The sequence below is a fragment of the Oncorhynchus kisutch genome, linkage group LG1 (assembly GCF_002021735.2).
Source record: "Oncorhynchus kisutch isolate 150728-3 linkage group LG1, Okis_V2, whole genome shotgun sequence".
Lineage (NCBI taxonomy): Eukaryota > Metazoa > Chordata > Actinopteri > Salmoniformes > Salmonidae > Oncorhynchus > Oncorhynchus kisutch.
This window is the reverse complement of record NC_034174.2, coordinates 50,653,988-50,678,652: the sequence shown is the minus strand read 5'-3', so window position 1 is coordinate 50,678,652 and position 24,665 is coordinate 50,653,988. Positions and strand designations below refer to the sequence as shown.

Genomic DNA, 24,665 nt, shown 5'->3' with positions numbered 1-24,665 from the left:
AATCAAAATCTCTATAGTATTCATATAGTGAGTTTTTAGTAGCTCTCTTGCATACCTAGCATAAATGCGCTTTTTTCAATGAAGAACAATGTGGTTCATTGTCATCATTGCTGTTCAGCTTCTTTGCCTTTTTCTGCTTACTATACAGCATCTGTTATTTAAATATTTCCTAAATTAATTAAATAAATTGCATAACATTGCCCGTGTCTCAAAACATGTGTAGATCCAACATGTCTCAACTCAAATTGAATGGATTGAAGAGATACTTTTTATATGACTTATTTTGAAGTTACGCAAATCCTTAAAAAATGTACTCAATACACTACATGACCAAAAGTATATGGACACCTGTTCATCAAACATCTTGTTCCAGAATCATGGGCATTAATATGGAGTTGTTCCCCCCTTTGCTGCTAAAACAGCCTCCCCTTTTCTGGGAAGGATTTCCCCCTAGGACCAAAAGGCTCCTCAACAGCTTCTACCCACAAGTAATTTGACTGCTGAACAATTCATAAATATCGCCACCGGATAATTTACATTGACCCCCTCCCTCCCTCTTGTACACTGCTGCTACTCTCTGTTTGTGTGTTACCTATGCATAGTCACTTCGCCCCAACCTACATGTACAGATTACCTCAACTAGCCTGTACCCCTGCACACTGACGGTGCCCCGTGTATAAAGCCTCGTTATTGTTATTCTTATTGTGTTACTTTTATTGTTACTTTTTATTTTAGTCTACTTGGTAAATATTTTCTTCTTCTTGAACTGCACTGTTGGTTACGGGCTTGTAAGTAAGCATTTCATGGTAAAGTCGACACTTGTTGTATTCGGAGCATGTGGCAAATAAGTTTGATTTGATTTGATTTAGATCTTGTCATTTGCTTCCATTCAGCCACGAGCATCAGTGAGGTCAGGCAATGATGTTGGGCTATTACACCTGGCTCACAGTCGGCGTTCCAATTTATCCCAAAGGTGTTCAGGGCTCTGTTCAGACAAGTCAAGTTCTTCCACACTGACCTCGACAAACCATGTCTGTATGGACCTCGCTTTATGCACGGGGGCATTGTCACGCTAAAACAGAAAAGGGCCTTCCCCAAACTGTTGCCACAAAGTTGGAAGCACAGAATCATCTAGAATGCCATTGTATGCTGTAGTGTTAAGATATCCCTTCACTGGAACTAAGGGACCATTATTCCTCCTCCACCAAACTTTACAGTTGACGCTATGCATTGGGCAGGTAGCGTTCTCCCGGCATCCGCCAAACCCAGATTAGTCCGTCGGACTTCCAAATGTTGAAGTGTGATTCATCACTCCAGAGAACGCGTTTCCACTGCTCCAGAGTCCAATGGCGGCGAGCTTCACACCACTCCAGCCGATGCTAGGTATTGCGCATGGTGATCTTAGGCTTGTGTGCGGCTGCTCGGCCATGGAAACCCATTTTATAGTAATACGTGTACACACTCCCTTACATAAATAGACCCACTGAGGTCAAAAGAGGTTGGCTGGTATTGATGTGTTTATATACATCTGTGAGCAAGTTTCTGATAAAGTCAGGCCTCTATTGTTAGGCTACTATTATTGCTCCAAGTTTGTCTGTAACATCAGAGAAAAAGGGAAATAGTTGCTGTGAAAAAATGGTAATACTGTTTCTTGCTCATGTTTGGGTCCCCTGTGTTGCCAACCAGACATATGGGAGAATGTGAGACTCAGAAAGTATTCACACCCCTTGAAGTTTCCCACATTTTGTGTTACAGCCTGAATTTAAAATGGATTAAATGTATATACTTTTTGTCACTAGCCTACACACAATATCCCATAATGTCAAAGTGGAATTATGTTTTTCAAATTTCTTTTAACAAATTAATTCAAAATGAAAAGCTGAAATGTCTTCAGTCAATACTTATTCAACCCCTTTTTTATGGCATGCCTAAAGAAGTTCAGGAGTAAACGTTTGCTTAACAAGTCACATAATTAGTTGTATGGACTCACTCGGTGTGCAATAATAGTGTTTAATATGATTTTTGAATGGCTACCTCATCTCTGGACCCCTTGCTCTTGTGCTTAGTTGAGCAGTGCATATCAAACACAGATTCAACCACAAAGACTAGGGAGGTTTTCCAATGCCTCACAAATATGGGCACCTATTGAGCAGACATGGAATATCCCTTTGAGCATGGTGAAGTTATTAATACACCTTGTCACTACAAAGATACAGGCGTCTTTCCTGACCTAGTTGCCGGAGAGGAAGGACAATGGTGACTTTCAAAGTTACAGTTTAAAAGCTGTGATAGGAACAATCTGAGGATGAATCAACAACATTCTAGTTACTCCACAATATTAATAACCTAATTGTCAGAGTGAAAAGAAGAAAGCCCGTACAGAATTTAAAAACTCCCAAACATGCATCCTGTTTGCAAAAGTAATATTCCAAAAAATGTGGCAAAGCAATTAACTTTTTGACCTGAATACAAAGTGTTACGTTTGGGGGAAATCCAATATAACGCATTACTGAGTACCACTCTCCATATTTTCAAGCATAGTGGTAGCTGCATCATGGGTGTGCTTGTAATTGTAAAGGACTGGACAGTTTTTCAGGATAAAAAATAAACTGAATGGAGCTAAGTACAGGAAAATCCTAGAAGAAAACCTGGTTCAGTTTGCTTTCCACTAGACATTTTCAGCAGGACAATAACCTAAAACACAAGGCCAAATGTGCACTGGAGTTGCTTACCAAGAAGTCAGTGAATGTTCCTGTGTGGCCAAGTTACAGTTTTGACTGAAATCTACTTGAAAATCTATGACAAGACTTGAAAATGGTTTTCTAGCAATGATCAACAACCAATTTGACAGAGCTTGAAGAATTTTGAAAAGAACAATGGGCAAATTTTGCAAAATCCAGGTGTGGAAATTTCTTTGAAACTTACCAATAAAGACTCACAGCTGTAATCACTTCCAAATGTGCTTCTACAAAGTATTGACTCAGGGATGTGAATACTTACGTACATTTTTTTTAAATTTTATTTTCAATACATTTGCAAACATTTCTAAAAACATGTTTCATTTTGTCATTATGGAGTATTGTGTGTACAGTCGAAGGGTGAGGAAAAAAATATATTTAATCCATTTTGAATTCAGGCTGTAACACACAAAATGTGGAGTAGGTTAAGAGGTATAAATATTTTCTGAAGGTACTGTATATAGTACAGTAGCCTAATCTTCTGCATTTTGTTATCACGTATTTATAGTCAAGGGATGTTATGCTTGTTTCGGCCCACAGAGGGAGCAGCTCGCTCTAGTGCCTAGTTTACGCAGTGTTGCCAATTTAGTGACTTTGTCGCTATATTTAACACGTTTTCAAACCCCATCCCTTTACTGGCTACTTTTCAGGCTGCCTTTGGGGAGTTTTGGCACAAAGAGTTTATATGGTGTTAATGGCAGCTGTGCCACAGCAAGTTAAATTGGCTGATGTCATCGCAGCTCTGGCAAAACGTAATCTAGCGATTTCTAGCGACAAAACAAACAGCAAATAGCGATTTTCCCTGAAAAATAGCTTCTTGTGCTCTCGCTCTATAGTGGCTCTTGCCAGTTGATTGAAAGAGCCAACTGAAAATTGAAGAGAGAAGCACCAGATAAACTAATGTTAGCTCCAGTCAAGCTAGCCTGTCATAGTCATGGCGACACAGGACTCCAACGAAAAATCACACAGAGAGTGTAAATAAAGGGAAAGATTGTAACTTTGCTATCATTAGGGATATGTTGAGAATGACATGATGGAAATGTACTGATGAGATGCATGTCCTTCATCTTGAATCACTAGGGTGGATAATGAATATAATGTCCTTAAATTCTTTCATTTATGAGGCTGTTTCTCCAAAAAAGCAATGTGTTCCCCAGTTGAAATGGCCTTTCATGTGTATTTATTACTAAATTGAACAATTATGTTTAGTAGAGCTTCCAATGCTTCTCATAGAAGTGCAGGAGTTTAGGATGGAAAGGAAAAAGCATCCCTCACTTTTCTTAACACAGAATGAAATTGTCCTCCTTTGTGAATGACATAAACACATGTTTAAAAACATTAACAAGGATACATTTATCCTTGCATATCACATCTCATGTTTGGAAAAGTGACCACAATTGCCTGAACTTATGATGTGCCTTTGTGTTTTCTATAGGTTGAACTGGAAGAGGGCTCCAAAATCTAAATATCGAACCTCTGGCAAAAACGTGTTTTAATGACTCCAACCTAGGTGTATGTAAACTTCCGACTTAAACTGTATATGTGTGTGTGTGTGTATTTATATGTATGTGTACAGTGTGTATGTGTGTTATATATATATTTACAAAAAAATATATGGGGTATTGGAAATAATGCAGACAATTACATGAATGGAAGCTACGATCTATCTGCAATATTAAAGCTGATCTACACCCTACATTTAAAAAAAATACAAATAAATAAATAAAAGACAGTACACAGGCTCTGTCGCAGCCAGCCGCGACCGGGAGGTCCGTGGGGCGACGCACAAATGTCCTAGCGTTGTCCTCCTGTGGCGGTAGCCAGGTGCACAGTGTTTCCTCTGACACATTGGTGCGGCTGGCTTCCAGGTTGGAGGCTCACTGTGTTAAGAAGCAGTGCGGCTTGGTTGGGTTGTGTTTCGGAGGACGCATGGCTTTTGACATTCATTTCTCCCGAGCCCGTACGGGAGTTGTAGCGATGAGACAAGATAGTAATTACTAACAACAATTGGATACCATGAAATTGGGGAGAAAAGGGGCTAAAATTTAAAAAAATATATTTTTTAAAACTAGTTTTTCAACACTAAGTTGACTGTGCCTTTAAACAGCTTGGCAAATTCCAGAATAATTCCAGAAAATTATGTCATGGCTTTAGAAGATCCTGATAGGATAATTGACATCATTTGAGTCGATTGGAGGTGTACCTGTGGATGTATTTCAAGGCCTACCTTGTCTGGTTCATCCTTAGGAGTAATTTCCAAACTCCAAATTTCCAAACTCCTGAAGGTACCACGTTCATCTGTACAAACAATAGTACGCAAGTATAAACACCATGGGACCACGCAGCCGTCATACCACTCAGGAAGGAGACGCGTTCTGTCTCCTAGAGATGAACGTACTTTGGAGCGAAAAGTGCAAATTAATCCCAGAACAACAGCAAAGGACCTTGTGAAGATGCTGGAGAAAACAGGTACAAAAGTATCTATATCCACAGTAAAATGAGTCCTATATCGACATAACTTGAAAGGCCGCTCAGCAAGGAAGAAGCCATTGCTACAAAACCGTCATAAAAAAGCCAGACTACGGTTTGCAAGTGCACATAGGGACAAAGATCGTACTTTTTGGTCTGGTCTGATGAAACAAAATTAGAACTGTTTGGCCATAATGGCCATTGTTATGTTTGGAGGAAAAAGGTGGATCCCAACCGTGAAGCACGGGGGTGGCAGCATCATGTTGTGGGGGTGCTTTGCTGCTGGAGGGACTGGTGCACTTCACAAAATAGATGGCATCATGAGGTAGGAAAATGATGTGGATATATTGAAGCAACATCTCAAGACATCAGTCAAGAAGTTAAAGCTTGGTTGCAACTGGCTCTTCCAAATGGACAATGACCCCAAGTATACTTACAAAGTTGTGGCAAAATGGCTTAATGATAAGAAAGTCAAGTTATTGGAGTGGCCATCACAAAGCTCTGACCTCAATCCCATAGAAAATTTGTGGGCAGAACTGAAAAAGCGTGTGCAAGCAAGGAGGCTTACAAACCTGACTCAGTTACACCAGCTCTGTCAGGACGAATGGGCCAAAATTCACCCAACTTATTGTGGGAAGCTTGTGGAAGGCTACCCTGAAAAGTTTGACCCAAGTTAAACTATTTAAATGCAATGCTACCAAATACTAATTAAGTGTATGTAATCTTCTGACCCACTAGGAATGTGATGAAAGAACTAAAAGCTGAATAATTCTCTCTACTATTATTCTGACATTTCACATTCTTAAAATAAAGTTGTGATCCTAACTGGCCTAAAACAGGGAATTTTTACTAGGATTAAATGCCAGGAATTGTGAAAAACTGAGTTTAAATGCATTTGTCTAAGGTGTATATAAACTTCTGACTTCAACTGTACTATGCTTATTGGTCATAGTATGGATATAGCTAATATGCCAAAAGTTCCCAGATGCCGTACTAAATTCTCCAAAATATGAAGTATACAAGAAGTGGACACTATTTCCGTGCTTTTAGGGCCCATAATGCAATTCTTCAGGAAATGGGCGTGGCTTCACATCATTTTCAGAATTGAAGAAAATGGTGGAAAATATGCAGCCGAAGTCCTTAGAAAGCGGATACAAATTCATTGCTTTAACTTATTATGACAAATGTTAAGAAAATGTTGAGCAATGTAATAAAGTAATGGCTTTTCAAATAAGTTACGTTACACGTTATGTTGGCTGACAATTTGTTAGCTACGTTATCCTTACAAACCGCATAGCATTTCTGCAGTATGTACCAGCATGTTAGCTAGTTACCTAACGTTAGTTGGCTACTAATACATCGAACTTGCCAGGAAGCATATTAACTATCTGCTAACTAACTAAACAACATTTATTGACTTGATTATTCACATCATTCTTAGCTAAGTGGTATAGTCGTTGTGCGTTTCAATGGACATAGTTAATTCTGGCTATCTACTCCGATTTCAGAGCACATGGGCAAAAAAAGCGTAATTAAATGGTTGCCAGCAGGACAGTTACAGTCTCCAACACTCTGTATAACATGAAAACAGCCTAACCAGCTCTGCTAGGGGGAGTAAAATGGTCAGAGTGAGGTGTTCTCTCATTTGTGTCTGGAAGTAGCTAGCCAACATTACTCAGATAGCTTGGGTGCTTGACTGCCGTTGAACGCTCGGATCAACCCTACTCCTCGGCCAGAGTGTCCAGTGTGCTCTCTGAATGCTCCGATATATATATATATTTTTTTACAAAAGGACAATCTGTCCACTCTCTGGATTTAAGAACGCCCAGAGCGCAATGTGGCACTCCAGATTGAATTTATGAACACAAACGAAATCGTAAAATGTCTAGCTAGTCATTTGTCATGCTAACAAGCTAGCAAGAGTTTGCATAGCAACAGCATCAACTTCCGGTAGACAGGCGAAGCACTAGTATGCTCAACTGAAACGATACCATTCGTTTACAATATACTAAAATGAACTAATAGTATGTTGTATATACTCATTAAGTATGTAGTATACAGTATGTTAGTATGGGTATTCGAACACAGCTCTAGTCTTCACCCAGTAGCTCAGATTGTGACAGGTAATTTCCCCTTTCTTGCATGCTTTTAATTCTGACTCTTTGTGTATTAGGATATAGGCCTAGTGGAATGTATATAAGAAGACATTTAAGTTAAAAGGCAATTATTGTTATTATATGCCTTATTTTATCATTCCAGTTCAATTCTGATTTCAGATTATCAATCCTTACCAAATAGGGAAGACTGAGTATGCTCTAAGTGATCTCAGCGAGGCAGTGATCTCAGCGATCACTGCCTCATTGCCTGCATCCGTAATGGGTCAGCGGTCAAACGACCTCCACTCATCACTGTAAAACGCTCCCTGAAACACTTCTGCGAGCAGGCCTTTCTAATCGACCTGGCCGGGGTATCCTGGAAGGATATTGATCTCATCCCGTCAGTAGAGGATGCCTGGATATTTTTTAAAAATGCCTTCCTAACCATCTTAAATAAACATGCCCCATTCAAGAAATTTAGAACCAGGAACAGATATAGCCCTTGGTTCTCCCCAGACCTGACTGCCCTTAACCAACACAAAAACATCCTATGGCGTTCTGCATTAGCATCGAACAGCCCCCGTGATATGCAGCTGTTCAGGGAAGCTAGAAATCATTATACACAGGCAGTTAGAAAAGCCAAGGCTAGCTTTTTCAAGCAGAAATTTGCTTCCTGCAACACTAACTCAAAAAAGTTCTGGGACACTGTAAAGTCCATGGAGAATAAGAACACCTCCTCCCAGCTGCCCACTGCACTGAAGATAGGAAACACTGTCACCACTGATAAATCCACCATAATTGAGAATTTCAATAAGCATTTTTCTACGGCTGGCCATGCTTTCCACCTGGCTACTCCTACCCCGGACAACAGCACTGCACCCCCAACAGCAACTCGCCCAAGCCTTCCCCATTTCTCCTTCTCCCAAATCCATTCAGCTGATGTTCTGAAAGAGCTGCAAAATCTGGACCCCTACAAATCAGCCGGGCTAGACAATCTGGACCCTTTCTTTCTAAAATTATCTGCCGAAATTGTTGCCACCCCTATTACTAGCCTGTTCAACCTCTCTTTCGTGTCGTCTGAGATTCCCAAAGATTGGAAAGCAGCTGCGGTCATCCCCCTCTTCAAAGGGGGGGACACTCTTGACCCAAACTGCTACAGACCTATATCTATCCTACCGTGCCTTTCTAAGGTCTTCGAAAGCCAAGTCAACAAACAGATTACCGACCATTTCGAATCTCACCATACCTTCTCTGCTATGCAATCTGGTTTCAGAGCTGGTCATGGGTGCACCTCAGCCACGCTCAAGGTCCTAAACGATATCTTAACCGCCATCGATAAGAAACATTACTGTGCAGCCGTATTCATTGATCTGGCCAAGGCTTTCGACTCTGTCAATCACCATATCCTCATCGGCAGACTCGACAGCCTTGGTTTCTCAAATGATTGCCTCGCCTGGTTCACCAACTACTTCTCTGATAGAGTTCAGTGTGTCAAGTCGGAGGGTCTGCTGTCCGGACCTCTGGCAGTCTCTATGGGGGTGCCACAGGGTTCAATTCTTGGACCGACTCTCTTCTCTGTATACATCAATGAGGTCGCTCTTGCTGCTGGTGAGTCCCTGATCCACCTCTACGCAGACGACACCATTCTGTATACTTCCGGCCCTTCTTTGGACACTGTGTTAACAACCCTCCAGGCAAGCTTCAATGCCATACAACTCTCCTTCCGTGGCCTCCAATTGCTCTTAAATACAAGTAAAACTAAATGCATGCTCTTCAACCGATCGCTACCTGCACCTACCCGCCTGTCCAACATCACTACTCTGGACGGCTCTGACTTAGAATACGTGGACAACTACAAATACTTAGGTGTCTGGTTAGACTGTAAACTCTCCTTCCAGACCCATATCAAACATCTCCAATCCAAAGTTAAATCTAGAATTGGCTTCCTATTTCGCAACAAAGCATCCTTCACTCATGCTGCCAAACATACCCTTGTAAAACTGACCATCCTACCAATCCTCGACTTTGGCGATGTCATTTACAAAATAGCCTCCAATACCCTACTCAACAAATTGGATGCAGTCTATCACAGTGCAATCCGTTTTATCACCAAAGCCCCATATACTACCCACCATTGCGACCTGTACGCTCTCGTTGGCTGGCCCTCGCTTCATACTCGTCGCCAAACCCACTGGCTCCATGTCATCTACAAGACCCTGCTAGGTAAAGTCCCCCCTTATCTCAGCTCGCTGGTCACCATAGCATCTCCCACCTGTAGCACACGCTCCAGCAGGTATATCTCTCTAGTCACCCCCAAGACCAATTCTTTCTTTGGCCGCCTCTCCTTCCAGTTCTCTGCTGCCAATGACTGGAACGAACTACAAAAATCTCTGAAACTGGAAACACTTATCTCCCTCACTAGCTTTAAGCACCAACTGTCAGAGCAGCTCACAGATTACTGCACCTGTACATAGCCCACCTAAAATTTAGCCCAAACAACTACCTCTTTCCCAACTGTATTTAATTTTTATTTATTTATTTATTTTGCTCCTTTGCACCCCATTATTTTTTTATTTCTACTTTGCACATTCTTCCATTGCAAAACTACCATTCCAGTATTTTACTTGCTATATTGTATTTACTTTGCCATCATGGCCTTTTTTTGCCTTTACCTCCCTTCTCACCTCATTTGCTCACATTGTATATAGACTTGTTTATACTGCATTATTGACTGTATGTTTGTTTTTACTCCATGTGTAACTCTGTGTCGTTTTATCTGTCGAACTGCTTTGCTTTATCTTGGCCAGGTCGCAATTGTAAATGAGAACTTGTTCTCAACTTGCCTACCTGGTTAAATAAAGGTAAAATAAAAAATAAAAAAAAATTAGGAATTTGTGTAAATGGCAGCGGTTTGGGAAAAGACACACAAAGATACACATTTTCAAAGGTGTTTTCTCTTGACTGATTACCATTTGATTGATGTGGTGCGATTGCATGTCATATCATTTGAAAGGGCTGTTTCTCAGCTTTCAAAATATGTATTACGTTTTCATATATGGTTTGACACCAGCAAAGTATGTTCATTAATATACGCTGGTCTCAGTTCATTCATGAATTCCCCCATGGATTGGATGGCATCACAAACATCCAACTTGCACCACAATATAACACCTGAACACCTGAACACATGACATACATGTCTGTTATATCACAGCTGTCTGTTGTTATTTCAAGGATGAGTGAAGAGGTTCGGTAAGACTCCCTATGAATCATTAGCGAGCACCCCTGGCTTTGACTAGAATATACATCTTTGTGATTTTGTTTTAATGTGAATTGGGCTGGAGGTAAAGGGAGGTAGGTTAGGTGTGTGTGTCTCTACAGTACCGGAATGCCGCCAGGTATTCAGCGTCGCCCATGGGAGGGTCCAAGCCTCCCGTCCACGCCACATTGACATTGAAGCCCTCACCTGCTCCTGCTCCAACCTGGACAGAGCGGGAGAGAGAGTTATGTCTTACTTCATGGAAAGTTGTGCTGAGAGTTGAAAGGTCATGTGATATTTTGCATCAAATGTTCACAAACTTATCAGCATGGTTGTTTAAAAATGCGCATTTGTTACAATTGAGGAAAAGCCGCGTCACATTTCAATGACATACGGGAGTGATTACGATTTCCAAATGAAAGACGGCTGGCCATTAATTCAACGCCTCCATCAACTCAACTATTTCGATTTTTGATACAATTTGTCAAATCGGCTTATAAATCCCTCGCAGCAACAACAAAACTACACCCAGATTAAGTCCCAGTTTTAACACACTACAGGGACGTACGTATATTCTTGAGTCGGCACTTGGTGATATTCAGTTTCTAGTTATATTTCACATAATCTCCGCACCCAGAACCAAATGTTAACATCTGTCACGAGAGACTATATTTCACTGATGGATGTCTCCCTGATTTGACCTCACGTTTGTGGGGTGGCATACTAACTGATCCCCTGATCTTAAGAGGAGAGTAAGCCTTAAAAATGTCTGCTAACGGCTATTTAGCTTTTGAAACTCCTCCGCCATCGCTCAATGTCATGGTGAGGAGATAGTGAGGACTCTGAGTGACACACTCTTGGCAACAAATTTCAGTAATTTCCTTTGTGTGTGTGTGTGTGTGTGTGTGTGTGTGTGTGTTTGTGTGTGTGTTCGTGTGTGTGAGGATGATGTGCATTGCAGAGTGTCTGACTTGACTCTCTCTCGGTAGACGGGATGTTCACAGGGCAAACTCAAAACACATGAGCTCCGCCATCCACTGCCAACTAGTCACTCTCCCTCTCTTTCTCTTTCTCCATTGTTCTACTCTTCTTCATCCCCTTTCTTCATCTCCCCCCTTTCTGTTATTCCTTTCATGTTTAAGAGACGCTGGAGCGGATTACGGGTACCCTGATGTTTCTCTGTGGTACCCCTGATGACATCAATGCTACCCCTTAGTGTGTTATATAGGTACACAGGGTTGTGGTCGAGGGACACAGAGACCCCAGAGGTTTACCACACAGCTCAGTGGCGGTCGAGGGGCCATTTAAGGCTAAGCCACATCCAAGCCAGCATAGCATCTAATGGACCGTCCTCCCATGATGAAGAATATGGTAAAACATCCCCTTTTTATCCTCCTTATTTGGTGAGAATGGAGTGGGTAGTAACAAACGCTAAAGGGGTTTCAGACTATTGGGCAGACACAATCCGTTCTGTGCTGGCTCAGATGTTTTCTTTTTTTCCCCCACATGAAAAGACCAATCATGTATTTGATGGGGGAGCATGATGTACATGGTGGTGGATCGTCCAACCTAACTTACCTCGGCTGGGTTACCGCTACCGGGGAAGAAGTTGCCATTGTCATAGCGATGCAGGGAGATGTACAGCACGCTGGAGTCATTGTAGAACACTGACTGGGTACCGTTGCCATGGTGAACATCCTGCACATTGGGGATAAAGGTCAAGGGGTCGTCAGACTCGTAATTATGTAGTACGCTTGACCAGTCTCATACTTGCTCTGGATGTTTGCATCTTATTTGTCTTTACAAACCAGGTAGTATTTAAGTGTGCATGTGTTCCAACGTGTGTGTGTGTGTGTGTGTGTGTGTGTGTGTGTGTGTGTGTGTGTGTGTGTCTGTCTGTGTTAACGCCCAGACTCGTGGCGGGCCCAGACTCATGTGAAAAGCAGAGATCAGTGTGAATGTTGACACCACGCGTATGGTCAATATGTGTGTTGTGTAAGTAAGCAAGTGTTAAGCTCCCATGTGGGGACCAGTGATGGAGGTCATCTCTCACCCAGTCCACAATGAGGATCTTGCTGATGCTGAGTTTGTGCTGGAGCTGCTTGGCTGCGATGGCCACGGAGTTGAAGAAGCAGAAACCCCTTTGGAAAGACACATATGGACTTAATCAGGACAGGAGGTCATGTCCCCATAACGTGACAAAAGACACCCAATGTAATGTGAAGGCATCTCAGAGAATGTCCTCACAATACACACACTAGGTGATGTGAGGATATTAGTGCCAATGGGTCAAACATGCTTTGTTTCACTGGACATGCACTCATATTTAGGCTTGGTTTGAATGGCGAAGGGGCAATGTATGTATGATGGTAAAAAGACACGGCAAGTAAAACATCTGACAATCTCAGACAAAAGAAAACCATAACAGAAACAAAAGCAAAACACAAAGACGAAAATACTCTCCGCATATCCAAATAAGTTCTGGTGAAATAACTTCTCGTGACCTGAAATCATTTCTCGTGACCTCCCTCCTCGCGCATTTCAGAGAGTGTGCTCCGCATAAAACCACTTACAGTAAGCTGACTCGTACTCAATATCCGTAGGATATTGTGAGACAGAGAAGGTGTGAGAGAAAGAGTTGATGTATGAAAATGAGAAGAGGAATGTTGAAAGCGGTGTTGTCAGCAGGAGCTATAAGCTCGGCGAGTGTGAACTGTAGATCATATCTACCGGCCAACTCCTTTCCTCCAGTAAGTCTTTATCGACACATAAATTACTAGTGACAGGCACTGCTGAGTACACACACACTATCGCGCGTGAACCCACTCACGCATGCAAGCACCCACACACACATACGCTGACGTATGCAAGCACACACAGCTGAATGTGGTTAGCCTTCTAATGCATTCTATTTCAGACTGATGCACAGACATACACCCACACACACATGCACACAAGCCTTGGGCAGGTAACGCACAGACTCCATACACACACATAACACACACTTTTGGACGGTGCTTTTGATGTGTAGGGAAAACCCTTTGAAATTATTTTAGAGACCTCCTGGCTCTGTGTGTGTGTGTGTGTGTGTGTGTGTGTGTGTGTGTGTGTGTGTGTGTGTGTGTGTGTGTGTGTGTGTGTGTGTGCGTCTGTGCAGTACTTACAAGGGGGTAGAGCGGGCTGCATGGTGTCCAGGGGGCCTCACCACTGCAAAGCCATTCTGTGAGATGTGAATAGAAACTGTTACACTTTGGCTCTCTCTGAGCACATCTTACAATTTGATGTTCATCAGTTCAGAATACACTGAATGGTACTGATATAGAAAGGCCATTTTTAAAATCCAATTTCATGTGAAGTTCATAAATAATGAACAGAAATGACATTATGCTTCAATATCCAGGTGTATTAATGTATGTTACAGTGTTGACAATTCTGACCAGTTGTGTTACGGCCCTGACATAACTAAGTGGGGGTGTAACTGAGGTGACAATGAACGGTTGGCGGTCTCACCTTCAGCTCTCCCTGTGCTACCCTGAGCGCCAGTTCCGTCACGCTGCCTGCCGCCAAGCGAGAAGCCGTCGACGTGTGTGTCTCATTCCAGATCGTATCGTTGTCCACCTGTCAATCATGCAAAACCAGGAATTTACCAGGGGGCGGGATCAAAGTTAAAACCACTAGGAGAAACAAGGTCATCATTTAGAAACATTATAAGTTCATTGGTTGAAATAGGTGTCACTTGATATCAACTATGTGACAGCCCAATGAGGTAAAGAGGAAGTCATGCAGTGGAATTAGGAAACAGAGGTGACGGATTGTGGTAAGGACTGGATTATTACAGTATTGGATTACAAAGTCTCTACTGTGAACCAACTAAATGAAGAGTAGCATAACTTATTGGGAGTCAGGGGGATAGAAGTGGCAAGGGTAACATTTACCCACACAAATCACCACAACCTTGACTTTAACTGCTGATGATGACAGTAAAGGGGGTAGTAGAGTATTCCTGTTCTCAGATTCTCTCTCTCTCTCTCTCTCTCTCTCTCTCCCTCCCTTTGTTATTCCATGTTTCAAAACTCCACATTTCTGGCGGTTTGGCACGACAGAACAATGAAATCCTAGGAATTTCTTTTATCACTTTCTTCGCCATCTTGTTTCAATCAGCTCGCCTCATCAGAGGAACCAAAGGCCGGAAATCCAGGCAGATCAAGCGCCTTATCAACACCATGCAAACCCTCCTCTACTCTCCTCTTCACCCTCTTGCGCTCATCTTCTTCCTCCTCCACTCATCCCCTCTTCATCCTCTTCTTCAGTGTCCACATAGTTTTTTTTCATCATGACTATACACAGTCTACTTCCTTCTCTTTTACTCTTCAACGCTCCTCTGCCCCTTCTCTTTCATCTTCATCATCCTCCTGCACTCCTCTCTTCTTCAGTGTTTGCATTTTCTCTTTCCTTATCCACACCATATAAGCAGCATTCTTCCTCCTTATCTCTTCTCCCCCTCTCTCCACTCATCCTCTCTCCATCCTCTTCTTTAGTGTCTAGATTCTCTCTTTCCCCACATCCCTTCCTCCTGAATAAATTCCCCTCCACTCAACCACTGTTCCCCAGGCACCCCTCCAAGCGCACGATTCAGAGTCCACCCCATTTCTTCCTCTCTCTCTTCCTCTCATCTCTCACCTCTTCTTTGCCTTTGATATCTGATTGGCGTTTCGACCGTGTCCCCGCCAGCAACAACAGCCTCCACAATTTGTCGCTCTATTAGCTTAATTGTGTAATGAGGTATAATCAAGCTTGTAATGTTTGCCATTTTGTAATGTGATTAGATAAGTGGACAGATTTCACATGACTCTTTGATTGTTTGTTACAGGGTCTGTTGAGCTGTTTGCCTCTGTACTGTGTGTGTGTGTGTGTGTGTGTGTGTGTGTGTGTGTGTGTGTGTGTGTGTGTGTGTGTGTGTGTGTGTGTGTGTGTGTGTGTGTGTGTGTGTGTGTGCGCGTGCGTGCGTGTGTTATTCTGAGTAACTCACTCCAACTCCTCCACATGGTAGCATCACAAACATCCTTTGAGATAAGATTCCTGAAAGAGTGAGATAAATCCAATACATTAATTTTACATTCATTCAATACTTGATGATCCATGCATATGTGTATAGTTCCATGTGTGTGATTATTAGTGTGCAAAAATACTTATGTGTAGCTATTACTAGGGCTGTTGCGGTGACCGTATTACCACCACACCGGTGGTCACGAGTCATGAAGGCAGTTAAATTCCACGTTACCATTTAGTCACGGTAATTAGGCTACTCCAAGCTCTGATGCTGCTGCTGGTCATTAGTAGCCTTCCAAACTTGCTAACTGACTGGTACTCAGCACTCTATTGTCCCTCTAATCACTCTGACATCAATGCAAATGCATTCGAAAATCTAATCAAACACTTCATGAGAGCCCACGAGCTCATGTTGCGCAACATCTCTATAGGCTATGCAATAGTGGCCGCTAAATAAAAAGAGGAGGATCCCATCAGCTTTCTACAGGCTAGCCCTACTATATTTATTTCTCAACTTCCTAATATTAAGCACATTGCTTAATTAGGAGTATAGCCTACCTGGCTGGCATGAAAATAAACCACGGGGAAAAGCGTCCTCCATTCGCTATTTAAGTGCATAGATGACATGCATTTTTCCCCCCGGCCCCTGTTTCGAGACAGGTGCTTGATAATGGTCCATTCTAAATCAAAACCAATTTCACACCTATATTGTTTAGTCTATGTAATCACAAGATTAAATCAAGATTAGTCGGATCGGTGACAATATTAGCCTATCACTTGTGAATTATATATTATTACTTGTGAATGATGCCCAGCATAAGAAACAAATGGCTTTTTTTTGTGTGACTTGTTCAAATCATAGTCACACACCTCATGTAGCCTAGCCTATTTGGCCACTTTAGTTGTGATACAAACCTGTTTTAATAAGGTTTGTATCACAACTAAAGTGGCCAAATAGCTTAAACTTAAAATTAAGCACATGAATCCACTTCACAAGGGGTGTAGAGCCTAACTGGCATATATAAAGCAGCGTGTGAGTTTCACATTTGGGGAAGATCCTTTTCACCATAGAAATGCACCTTCATAATAAAAGCATCACACGCATAAACAAATTCCCTGTGTTTCCCGCTAATGGGACATTCGCGCTTATAACCTACTGCCGTTTGTGCATTGCTGCACTTATAACGTGAAGAAATAGACAAATAGTTTATCGACATTTTAAGCTAAATGTTCTGATCTGTTGCGTCAGTCACATTGCATAAAATAAAAGGTGTTTTGATGATGCTGGTTGTATTAACTTGGGATCTATCTCATCCCACAACTATCTCAGACTATGTTTGGAATATTTATTTCTCGCACAGCATATAATAGGTCGACTTGTGTACTATGGGGGATAGCAGATTGACATAGGCTGGTGCTTTAGCTGTTCGTAAGGCCTACTCATGTCGTCGGCTAACGAAAAGTAAACGTGGTCGGTTCTAATATCTTCAGTATGCACCTCAGAATTGGATGAGGACGCCCGCAGTTGCGTCCCCCGATGTGTCTGTCTTAACTTGTAGCCTGTGAGAAAGACCTGATCACGTGATGGAGAGCAGTGTGAGTGAGAGACGCTTCGGAATGGCAGCACACTCAGGGAGAAGGGCACAACAGGCAGCACTCCGGTCCGCAAAAGGCATGGATTTTTTTTTAGGGTGCATTACGGCCACAAAGGGGATGACGCCGTGAAATTCGAGGCATCAATCAAGTGCTTGTCAAATTGTGAATGAGAGACTACTGGAGTGTGTACAGCCTGCCTTTCAGGCTACACTTCTTTTTGGGAAATGATCATTAGAGTCTCATCATGCAGCCTTAAAATGTACTAAAATCAAAACATAGAGCCCAAAGTATGTAGAACAACTAAAGTTACATCAAAAACTCTAAATGAAGCATATCGGAGTAGCTGTTTCTTTGTTAACCGCTCAACACACAAAATAGCCGCGTGTGCGCACTCCCTCAAATCCTTTGGAGAATAAAAAAATACTAAAATATTCAGCTTTGTTCAATTGTATTCTTCGTACTATAAAATAATATAAAATAATGCCACGGAATTCTGAGCAAATCTTGTCTGCTATATGAACTAGTGTAGCCCAGAGCCATTTGGCATAGCCAGATCAGGACTTAACATAAGGACAACTCAGAGTATGCTATTCTGTTCTTCTGAAAAATACTACATTTTCTTCCTATCATGCTTCTTTAGACCTGTCTAAAATAAATGATGGATTTATTGTGAAGGTGTAGGCTATATTTACATGGATTTAGTCAACTTAAAAAAAAAAAAGGCTTGTAGGCTATGTGTGGACGCCAGGAGATGCTAAATGTGTTTATGTTAATTAACGGTCAATTACCATAAGACCGACAGTTATTTGCTTGACAGTCATCGGCTGACGAAATTTTGTGACCGCCACAGCCCTACCTATTACCTATATGCCCAAGTGAGTGTGAGTGTTTGACAATGAGATGTGTCAGAGCGGTGTGTGTGTGTGGGCACGTGAGGATGAGCGTGCATGTTTGTGTGTCGGTGTATGTGTGAGAGAGAGAGAGAGAGACTGAGTGCGTGTCGCACCAGCCAGCTTGCGGTTGTCCAGTTTGAGGCGGTTGAGTGGGTTGGTGCCGTACAGCAGGACGTGTTTCTCAGAGTGGACAGACTGAAGCTCCTCCAGAGTTGCCTTTCTGCTCCGGATACACTGGAGGAGCGCACACACACACACACACACACCATGCCATTTAGAATTAACCAACGCGCACCACGCACACACACACACACACACACGAGACACAGGCGCATACAGGCAGGCGCATACACACATTGGTCCACATGCATACACTCGCAAACGCACTCGCAAATGCACACATACACCCATGAATGCACACAAATTACAGCATAGGTACACACACAGGCCTCCCTTGGAAAAGAGGTCTTCTGACCTCAATGGGAATGTTTAAAGTGACAAACAAAACACAAAGTTTGATCTTGGAAACCTGGGCCTTAGCAAAGGGGAGGGGGGGGGGGTGCAGTGCTGGGGTGTAACCCTAGGTGGCAGCAGTGTTCATAACAGGAGTTTCAACCAACATATTTAGTTCTGTGGTGTTGTGTAGAAAGGGAAAGGGAGATACCTAGCCAGTTTTACAACTGAATGCATTTAACTGAAATGTGTCTTCCGCATTTAACCCAAGCCCTCTGACTCTAGAATATTGTAGTGTAGTATGTGCTGCTGTGTAGTGCTTTATATTGTACCTACCTCACACTGGTTCCTGAGGCCTCTCTCCTGAAGTCTGGACCAGATGCTTTGGATTCTTCCAGCATGCTCGGGGTGTCGGCTGTTGTCGCCACAGGTGCACTGGTGCTTCAGCATCTGAGAGTCATACACCAGACCTACACACACACCGACACACACTGTAGTTTAGAGACCATACAAAATAGGTAGAAAGCCAGCCAGACAGATAGATAGCAGACGTCACCACAGAGATCCTAATAAATGAAGTGCTAATAATTCTATGGGTGGGACCTACAGCATCTTCTGAATATACAGTATGTTATACACGAGATACAACAAGATACAACAAGCACTGTGTATCGTACAGCACTCCCCAAGTGTCTCTCACCAGTGGTGAAGCGTAGCTTGGCGGTGGTCTCCGGACCAGGGCCGGCCAGAGACTGTGGAGTGTCCGTGGGCCGTGGAGGAGGGGGTAGAGAGGTGGAGGCGGGGGAGGACTGGGCACGACCGAGGGGGCGGTGGGCAGGGCCCAGAACCACGGGCACACCCAGGGGGTCCAGGTGGGTCGCTTGTCTACGCCTGTCTGTCAGGACCTGGAGGTGCCTGGGCTGTTCCCAACGAAATGACTGGAGGGAGGGGGGATAGATAAAAAGATGGAAAGGGAGGGAGAGCGGGAGGGGAAAAAGTTAAAAAACAAACATTTAAAGGCTAAATGTTTGTTTACTTGTTTACCCAGAAAGTTAATAGGAGTTACTTTAGCAACAACATAAAATAGCCCAACTACAGCACCTTGTAAAAGCCATGACTAAGGGATGACTAACAGAGTGAGCCGTAATGCCATGGCACCCTCTATTGGAGAGCCAGAAAGGTGGCCTGAACTGAAGCTACAAATCAAAACGAATTGTATTGGTCACATACACATATTTAGCAGATGTTATTGCGAGTGTAGCGAAAGGTTAGTGTTCCTAGCTCCAACAGTGCAGTAATATCTAACAATTCACAACAATACACACAAGAAGTAAGTAAAAGAATGGATTTAAGAAATATATAAATTAGGACGAGCAATGTCGGAATGTCTTTGACTAAAAAGACAGTAGAATAGAATACAGTACATACATATAAAATTAGTAAAGCAGTATGTAAACATTATTTAAACATAATTAAAGTGACTTCTGTTCCATTATTAAAATGAACAGTGATTCCATGCCTATGTACACTGCAGAATTGAGTAACCGGGTGGTAGCTGGCTAGTGACGGCTATTTAACAGTCTGATGGCCTTGAAATAAAAGCCTTTTTTCAGTTTCTCGGTCCCAGCTTTGATGCACAAGTAATGACCTCGCCTTCTGGATGATAGAGGGGTGAACAGGCCGTGGCTCGGGTGGTTGATGTCCTTGATGATCTTTTTGGCCTTCCTGTGACATCGGATGTTGTAGGTGTCCTGGAGGGCAGGTTGGGCAGAGCGCACCACCATCTGGAGAGCCCTGCGGTTGCGGGCGGTGCGGTTGACGTACCAGGCGGTGATTCAGCCCGACAGGATACTTTCAATTGTGCATCTGTAAAAGTTTGTGAGGATCTTCGGGGCCAAGCCGAATTTCTTCAGCCTCCTGAGGTTGAAGAGGCACTGTTGTGCCTTCTTCACTACACTGTCTGTGTGGGTGGACCATTTCAGATGGTCAGTGATGTGTACACCGAGGAACTTGAAGCTTTTCACCTACTCCACTGCTGTTCTATCGATGTGGATAAGGGTGTTCTCCCTCTGCTGTTTCCTGAAGTCCACGATCAGCTCCTTTGTTTTGTTGACGTTGAGGGAGAGGTTATTTTCCTGGCACCACTCCCCAGGGCCCTCACCTCATCCCTGTAGGCTGTCTCGTCATTGTTGGTAATCAGGCCTACTGCTGTTGTGTCGTCTGCAAACTTGATGATTGAGTTGGAGACGTGTGAGGGAGTACAGGAAGGAGCTGAGCAAGCACCCTTGTGGGGCCCCTGTGTTGAGGATAAGCAAAAATGGAGGTGTTATTTCCTACCTTCACCACCTGGAGGGCCCCAGGGCCCCAAGCTTAATGATGAGCTTGGAAGGTGCTATGGTGTTGAAGGCTGAGCTGTAGTCAATGAACAGCATTCTTACATAGGTATTCCTCATGTCCAGATGGGATAGGGCAGTGTGCAGTGCGATGGCGATTGCATCAATTGCGGTTCTATTGGGGCGGTATGCAAATTGAAGTGGGACTATGGTGTCAGGTAAGGTAGAAGTGATTTGATACTTAACTAGCCTCTCAAAGCACTTCATGATGACAGAAGTGAGTGCTATGGGGCGATAGTCATTTAGTTCAGTTACCTTTGCTTTCTTGGGTACAGAAACAATGGTGGATATCTTCAAGCAAGTGGGGCCAGCAGACTGGGATAGGGAGAGACTGAATATGTCAGTAAACACTCCAGCCAGCTGGTCTGCACATGCATGACCAAAGGTATCTGGACACCTGATCATCAAACATCTCATTCCAAAATGATGGGCATTAATATGCAGTTGGTCCACCCCTTTGCTGCTATAACAGCCTCCACTGATCTGAGAAGGCTTTCCACTAGATGTTGGAACATTATCGCGGGGATTTGCGACCATTCAGCCACAAGAGCATTAGTGAGGTTGGGCACTGATGTTGGGCGATTAGGCCTGGCTCGAAGTCGGCGTTAAAATCCATCCCAAACGTGCTCAATGGGGTTGATGTCAGGGCTCTGTGCAGGCCAGTCAAGTTTTTCCACACCGATCTCGATAAACCACTTTGGTATGGAACTCGCTTTGTGCACAGGGGCATTGTCATGCTGAAACAGAAAGGGCCTTCCCCAAAATGTTGCCACAAAGTTGAAAAAATTGTATAGAATGTCATTGTATGCTGTAGCGTAAAAATGTCCCTTCACTGGAACTAAGGGGCCTAGCCCGAACCATGAAAAACAGCCCCAGATCATTATTCCTCCTCCACCAAACCTTACAGTTGGCACTATGCATTGAAGCGTGAATTATCACTCCAGAGAACGCGTTTCCACTGCTCCAGAGTCCAATGGCAGCGAGATTTACACAGCTCCAGTCAACGCTTGGCATTGTGCGTGATCTTAGGCTTGTGTGCGGCTACACGGCCATGGAAAACCATTTAATGGAGCTCCCGATGAACTGTTCTTGTGCTGATGTTGCTTCCAGAGGTAGTTTGGAACTCCGTAGTAAGTTTTGCAACCCTGTTATTAATGTCATGGTAATAAGTGTACACACTCCCTTAAATAAATAGACCCACCGAGGTCAAAAGAGGTTGGCTGGTATTGCAAATGAGGACAGATGATTTTTACGCACTACACGCTTCACCACTCGGCGGTCCCGTTCTGTAAGCTTGTGTGGCCTACCACTTCGTGGCTGAGCCATTGTTGCTCCTAGACGTTTCCACTTCACAATAACAGCACTTACATTTGACTGGGGCAGCTCTAGCAGAAATTTGACGAAATGACTTGTTGGAAAGATAGCATCCTATGCCAGTCCCATGTTGAAAGTCACTGAGCTCTTCAAGTAAGGCAATTCTACTGCCAATGTTTGTCTCTGGAGATTGCATGGCGGTGTGCTTGATTTTGTAAACCTGTTTGTAACGGGTGTGGCTGAAATAGCCAAATCCCCTTCTGTATATAGTGTATATTTGAGAGTGGGACTACTATAAGAATTGTGTTTATGTATGACCTATAGGTGTCTTTGTGTGTGTTTATATGTGTGTGTATATCTGTGTTTGTGTGTGTGCGCACCTGCGTGCATATGTTTGTGTCTGTGTACCTGATTCATCAGAGGTGTGTGTTCCATGGTGTGATCTCCTAGGTAATCGCCTGAGGAGGTGGACTCTGTGTCCCACATTGACTCAGTGCTACTGGTCCCACTCTGTCTCCTCCTCTGGTAGCCGTCCCCAGGCCCGGTCTCCGCCGGGTCCATGTCCTTCGAGGGGATCTGTGTGACACGAGACTTCTCACTGGACTTGGTCATGAGCTGATGAGGGAGAGACACAGACACACTCTTAAAGTCAAAGGTCATGCATCAGTCTTCCCTCTTCTTTTTGTGTTGGTGAGCACTATTATGGGGTATCTAGATGTCATTTGTAGTGTGCTGTGTGTGTGTGTGTGTGTGTGTGTGTGTGTGTGTGTGTGTGTGTGTGTGTGTGTGTGTGTGTGTGTGTGTGTGTGTGTGTGTTTAAGTCCACACAAGAATAGTAGACAAACAAAAATTTGACCAACTGGGGACATTTGTTCGTCCCATATAGGTCAAATGCTACTTCTAGGGTTTAGGGTTAAGGTTAGAATTAGTGTTAGGGTCATAATTACGTTAAGAGTTAGGGTTAGATTTAGGGTTAGGATTAGGAGCTAGGGTTAGGTTTAGGGTTTAGGGTTAAGGTTAGGTTTTTGGGTTATGGTTGGGGTTGGGGTTAAGGTTAGGGTAAGAGTATAGGTTAGGGTTAGGGAAAATAGGATTTTGAATGGGACTGAATTGCTTGTCCCCACAAGGTTACCTGTACAAGAAAGGAAAGAGGAAAGGGGGATACCTAGTCAGTTGTAGGGTTAGGGTTAACCATAACCCTAACCCAACCCCTCTGAATCAGACTGTGTGTGTGTGTGTGTATGTACGTGTGTGTGTGTGTCTTTGTCTATGCCCTCTTTAAGATCACCTTGGTTTGTGTGTGCATGTATGTGTGTGTGTGTGTGTGTGTTGCTCAACAGTCCCTAAAATGTGTGTCCAAAAATGGTGTGTTCTCTCACCTTGCCCAGGTGTGTGTTCTGTTTGAGTCTCTCCAGCAGCAGTGCGTTGTGGTACTGCTGCATTAACTGGTGCTGGTGGTGGTGAGAGTGCAGGGGGGGCTCAGAGCGGGTCCGACCAAGGGGTCTGTGGGGGCACGGGGGAGCCAGGCATTCCAGTCTGGAGGAGGGGTACTGGAGAGGGCCAGGGCTCAGGCCTCGCACTGAAGGAGAGAGAGGTGGGGAGAAGGGGAGGGAGAAAGAGGCGAAGGGAAGGGAGAGGAAGCAAGGAGGGTGAACATAGAGAGCGATCGGGAGGGGGGAGAAAGAAAGGGTTGAGAGAAATAGAGAGGTCAGGATCATCATGTTTGACTAAAACGTTGTGAAAACGACCAGAGAGGAAGCAGACAGTGTGGTGGAATGTTCTGATTGGCTAGGTCTGTGTAGTCACTCCCAGATCAACCAGATCCATTATAGATTAGGGAACGTTCCTAGATCAGTAGGATAAGTGGCATTCAGTCAAACGATCAATAGAGGGCAGTGTCGCTCCGAGTGTGTTTCTCTTCGTGTGCAGCCGTCCTGAGGACTCCAGGATGACTGCAGGTGTGGCGTGTGTGTTTGTGTGAGTATGCATACATATCTACACTGAGTGTATTAAACACTACTAATATTGAGTTTCACCCCTTGTTGCCCTCAGAACAGCCTCAATTCGTCTTGGGCATGGACTCTACAATGTGTCGAAAGCGATCCACAGGGATGCTGGCCCATGTTGACACTAATGCTCCACACAGTCATGTCAAGTTGGCTGGATGTCCTTTGGGTGGTGGACCATTCTTGATACACATGAGAAACTGTTGAGCGTGCGTTGCAGTTCTTGACACACTCAAACCGGTGCACCTGGCACCTACTACCAGCCCCCATTCAAAGGCACTTAAATCTTTTGTCTTGCCCATTCAAATTGTGAATGGCACACATACACAATCCCTGTCTCAATTATCTGAAGCATTAAAAATCATTCTTTAACTTGTCTCCTCCCCTTCATCTACAGTG

At 43.6% G+C, this 24,665-nt stretch overlaps 1 protein-coding gene across 2 annotated transcripts in view; it reads right to left on the bottom strand.

The window, feature by feature from the left end:
* The window catches only part of LOC109891737 (histone deacetylase 7), a 97,005-nt gene that overhangs the window by 24,831 nt on the left and 47,509 nt on the right, over window positions 1–24,665 (bottom strand). For both annotated transcript variants that reach the window (XM_020484228.2, XM_020484233.2), the window contains exons 10-20: window positions 23,640–23,839; window positions 22,669–22,875; window positions 19,254–19,491; window positions 18,890–19,023; window positions 18,214–18,334; window positions 15,592–15,641; window positions 14,073–14,180; window positions 13,727–13,782; window positions 12,616–12,703; window positions 12,141–12,260; window positions 10,688–10,785 (exon numbers count right to left, since the gene is read on the bottom strand). In XM_020484228.2, the coding sequence (XP_020339817.1) occupies window positions 10,688–10,785; window positions 12,141–12,260; window positions 12,616–12,703; window positions 13,727–13,782; window positions 14,073–14,180; window positions 15,592–15,641; window positions 18,214–18,334; window positions 18,890–19,023; window positions 19,254–19,491; window positions 22,669–22,875; window positions 23,640–23,839 (1,420 nt within the window). The remainder of the gene's footprint in view (window positions 1–10,687; window positions 10,786–12,140; window positions 12,261–12,615; window positions 12,704–13,726; window positions 13,783–14,072; window positions 14,181–15,591; window positions 15,642–18,213; window positions 18,335–18,889; window positions 19,024–19,253; window positions 19,492–22,668; window positions 22,876–23,639; window positions 23,840–24,665) is intronic.